General features: G+C 53.3%; 1 protein-coding gene across 2 annotated transcripts in view; it reads left to right on the forward strand.

The window, feature by feature from the left end:
- The first annotated feature begins 49 nt into the window (after positions 1–49).
- The window catches only part of CHRDL2 (chordin-like 2), a 32529-nt gene continuing 28441 nt past the window's right edge, over positions 50–4137 (forward strand). For both annotated transcript variants that reach the window (XM_006777924.2, XM_006777925.2), the window contains exon 1: positions 50–409. In XM_006777924.2, coding sequence (XP_006777987.1) covers positions 328–409 — 82 coding nt within the window. In that variant the 5' untranslated portion in view covers positions 50–327. The remainder of the gene's footprint in view (positions 410–4137) is intronic.

Consider the following 4137-nt stretch of genomic DNA (forward strand, 5'->3'; position numbering starts at 1 on the left):
TGTCCGCTGCCGTCTTTCTTCGCAGCCTCTCCCTCTCACCTTCCCCTGTGCTGGGACTGCGTTTCCCCTTTGGCACACCTTCCCCGTCTCCCCGCCTTCTCCCTCCTTTCCTCGTGTTCTCTCTTCGCCTTCCTCCTCTTCCCACCTTAGGCATCCCTTGCGGTCCTCACCGGCGCCGCCACCCTTCTCTGCCTCCCCACCGGAGCAGCAGCCCGCCCTGGTCTGTGGACCGCTTTGCGCCCCGCTGCCTCAGTGTCCCGCTCATCCCCCACCTCCCACGCCCGTCCCGGCTCGGCACCTGGCGGCCTGGCCCGGGGGGAAGGAAGGATGATTCCCGCGGGAAGGGTCCTCTCTTCCTTGTTGGGACTCGCGCTGCTCTGGTTCCCCCTGGACTCCCACGCTCGAGCTCGTAAGTAGCGGGTGGAGGCCCTGGGTGGGCAGAGGGGGGATGCCAGCCCCCGGGATGTGCGGGAAAGCGCCAGGACTAGGGACCCCAACGTGGTCTGCCTGCCACCCAGGCAGCACCTGTGCCTGAAGGGTGGCGCTCCTCAGCGGGCAGGTATGGGCCGGTGACGGGGAGACGGGGGGCGGGGGACGTGGGAAGATTCAGAGCCAAGGGGGCTGCTGTCCTGGATCTGAGGATGCAAGGCTTCGGGCAGCCTGAGAGGGGGCTGGCCGTTGTGTTCTGAGGATGGAGGTGGGGGACACTTATTCCTAGCAGCTTCCCCTGTGTTTGGCTGCCAGGGTGTGATGAAGAGGACACGGCTACTGCATTTTGAAGAGAGCTGGTGGGCTCTAGCCAGTTTGGCTCAGCGGGTAGAGCATCAGCCTGCGGACTGAAGGGTCCCAGGTTAGATTCCGGGATTGCAGGCTCGAACCCCAGTAGGGGGCGTGCAGGAGGCAGCCACTCAATGATTCTCTCTCATCACTGATGTTTCTACCTCTCTCCCTCTTCCTTCCTCTCTGAAATCAATACAAATATATTTTAAAAAATACAATAGAGAGCGGTGGAGAGAAAGAAGAGCTAACTAGGATAACCTTCCCCTTCCGTTCTCTTCTGATCCTCACAACACTCACGGGAGGTGGGTATCATTTGCATTTTACAGATGAGAAAACTTAGGCTGGGAAAAGAAACTTGCTCAAGTTTACAGAGCTAGTAAGCCACCCGAAGCCAGAACTCTACGATTCCAAATCCTGTGCCTTTCCCTGCCCTACAGGGTCTGGGAGGAGCCCTGATTTGGACTTGTGAGAGTCTGGGAGGCAGCAGGCACGGTGAGAGAAGCCAGTCTTCATTATCCCAGATATGTTGAATACCAGCTGGGGGGAGGCGGGCATGGAGGGCATCTCTCTGAACCTCAGTTACTTAATCTATAAAATGGGAGTTAAAGAACCCCCAGAACTGATGAGAGGATTTAATTAGGAAAAAAACACACACCACAAAACATGTAAAGCAACTTGTTGGCATATGGTAGTTTCTTTAAGTGTATCAGTCCCCCAATTCATGCTTTTCCACTTAGACACAGTGTAACCTCACCCAGTTTATATGATCTCTGAACCTCAGTTTCCTCGCTGTCCCCAAATAGGCAGGTGGACCGTCCCCCCTCATCCCTGGCCAATCTCTCAGAATGCTGTGACGATATATAACCAAACCAAACAAAGGTTCTCTGAATAAGAAAGAAGGAACTTAGTTCAAATCCTGAAGTACCCAGAAAAGAAGCGGAGGCCCAGGAGGGGCAGCGATCACTCCAGGTGAGGCAGGGCAGAGCCTGGGGTGAAGACCCCAGCTCCCCACCTCGTGCTCCTTCCTCTCCACAGCCCAGCTCCCCGCCTCCACCTGTCCGTTGCAGGTGACTCTTTGGAGCCAGTGGGGCTGGATTTTGTTTTGTTCTTCTCTCTGCTCCTGAAGGCAGGCTGCGTGTCTGGTGGCCCCTGGGCTGCCAGCGGCATGAGATTTCTAGCAGTCCTCAGTAACAAGAACTGGAAAGAGCTCGGCGTTGGTTTCGAGTCCTGGCTCTGCCCCTTGGCAGTGGTGTGGCTTTTCATACATCACAACTTCTCTGAGACTCAGTCTCTTCATCTGCCCCAGACACATGCTCACCTGGAACCCAAAGGGTTCTTGAGGGGATGAGAGAAGGTGCCTGTGTTCAAGTGCTCGGGACAATGCCTAGTACTCAGCAGATGTCTCCTCCCCCTTCTTGAGCCCTGGAGGTTTCCTCCTAACACTTGCCTGTTGTTTCTTAAGAGGGATTTAGCACAGGATGCCCTCCTTGCCTGCCTCTCCCACTTGGCACAGCCTTCTTAGCCCCCAGGGTTTTTCTCAGATATTGTTGCCCTTATTGTATCTTGGAAAGATGCCCTAGAATCAGATCATTTTCCAGGATTGCTCACGTCCAACCCGCAGCACTCCTCCTTGCCTTCCATACCTTGTCAGCCCTTCACCTTGCGTAGGCATGCCTCTGTCAGCAGACCTTCCCTGGCCACCTGACCCCCTCCGCTCTCCTTTCCCTGTGCTTCCCCTGGCCCTCAGGTCCCTACCTCTCGCTGGGACCGACAAGTATTCGGTCTCTGCTACAGCCCGGAACTTAGCTCCAGACACACAGGAAATAACAGAGCAGACTTATTGAGTTAGGTGAGGTGTTAAGATTCTGGGATGTCAGAGGTGGACCAGCCTTTGAAAACAATCTGCTTCGACCCCTCAATTTTCCTATCCTTAGAGTTAAACTAAGGCCAAAAAGCTTTAGTGACTTGCCCACAGCCACACAGCAACGTTATTAAAGGGAAGAATAGCCGAAACCGGTTTGGCTCAGTGGAACTGAGCCCAAAAAGCTTTAGTGACTTGCCCACAGTCACACAGCAACATTATTAAAGGGAAGAATAGAGACCTAGCTTGTAGTGTCTGACTTGTCACTTACTGGTTGTATGAATTGGGACAAATCACTTCACTTCTCTGGGCCTAATTTTGTCTACGGGTGAGAATTTGTAAATCTAGAAGCAACTCTGTCGTCATTCGTCAGTGTCTATGAAGTCCCTTATGAGGCCCCTGTCTTCGTTTAAGTCAGATCTCAGGCCTGTTGTGGGTAAGAAATCTCTTGATGACGTCTCAGGTGCTTTCAGAAGCCATGCCAACAGATGGCAATCCTCACGTCTGCAGACTCCCGAAGTGGCCCAGCCTGCAAATGCCGAGGGCCAGTGAGGCATGTGGCAGCTATTCAAACGAAGGTCATTCTAGCCTTAGCTCTGTTCCCCAGCCACAGATTGAGTCCTTTCCCCAACCCAGAGATAGTCTCAAACCTTGACCACAGATCGAACCCCAAAAATTCCGTATCCCTGACTTGATCACTGAGCAGTGCTGATTCCAGGCCCAGGGGGAGTCACCTGCACGCATATTGGTCATGATGGGCACTCATCTCTCGATGGAATAAGAACCTGTCTAGTATCTTGACGCCCTCTCCAATGCTCTCCCCTCTCCCCCCTGCCCCATCAGCTCCTCTCTTTTGTGCCCTTCCCTTACTAAAGTGCCCCTCCCCTTAAGGTGTTCAGCATGCTTCTCTTCTCTCTCAATTCAATCCTGCTTTCAGGAGAGTCAGTTATGAAGTAGACACATTGATCTCTCTATCCTTTCTCCACGGGTTATTGTTCCATGGGACTTGAAGCTTCTGTTCCCAGGTGACAGAATCCCAAAACCCAGAAGCAGAGATCGGGTGGCAAGGTGGTGTCTATGGAATCAGAAGGACAGGGCTCCAGCTCTGGCTCTACCACCAATTCAGACTGTGACACAGGGCAAGTTCCCTTTCTCTGCCCCTCCGTTTCCCCAACTATAAAGCTAGATGGTTGGACCCAAACAGATAATCATTGAGGACCATTCTGGCTTTAACATCCTGTGATTCTTAGACTCTAAGATCCAAAAATGCTGTTGCCTTGATTCTGAGTCTTCTCAGACCTTGGGAAAAGGGAGTTTTGGTGAGGACGGGGAGGGGGTCTGCAGCCTGGTACTCCTGCCCTGCCAGGGAAGAGTAGGTACCCTCAGAGAGTACATAGAGAGTATGGGACAGGGGTTGTAGAGGGAGACTCACCATTAGGGACCCTGCCCTTCTGTTCAGCTTAGTCACATCTGCATCCACCTGTCCACATGTATGG

This window comes from Myotis davidii, unplaced genomic scaffold (assembly GCF_000327345.1).
Source record: "Myotis davidii unplaced genomic scaffold, ASM32734v1 scaffold169, whole genome shotgun sequence".
Lineage (NCBI taxonomy): Eukaryota > Metazoa > Chordata > Mammalia > Chiroptera > Vespertilionidae > Myotis > Myotis davidii.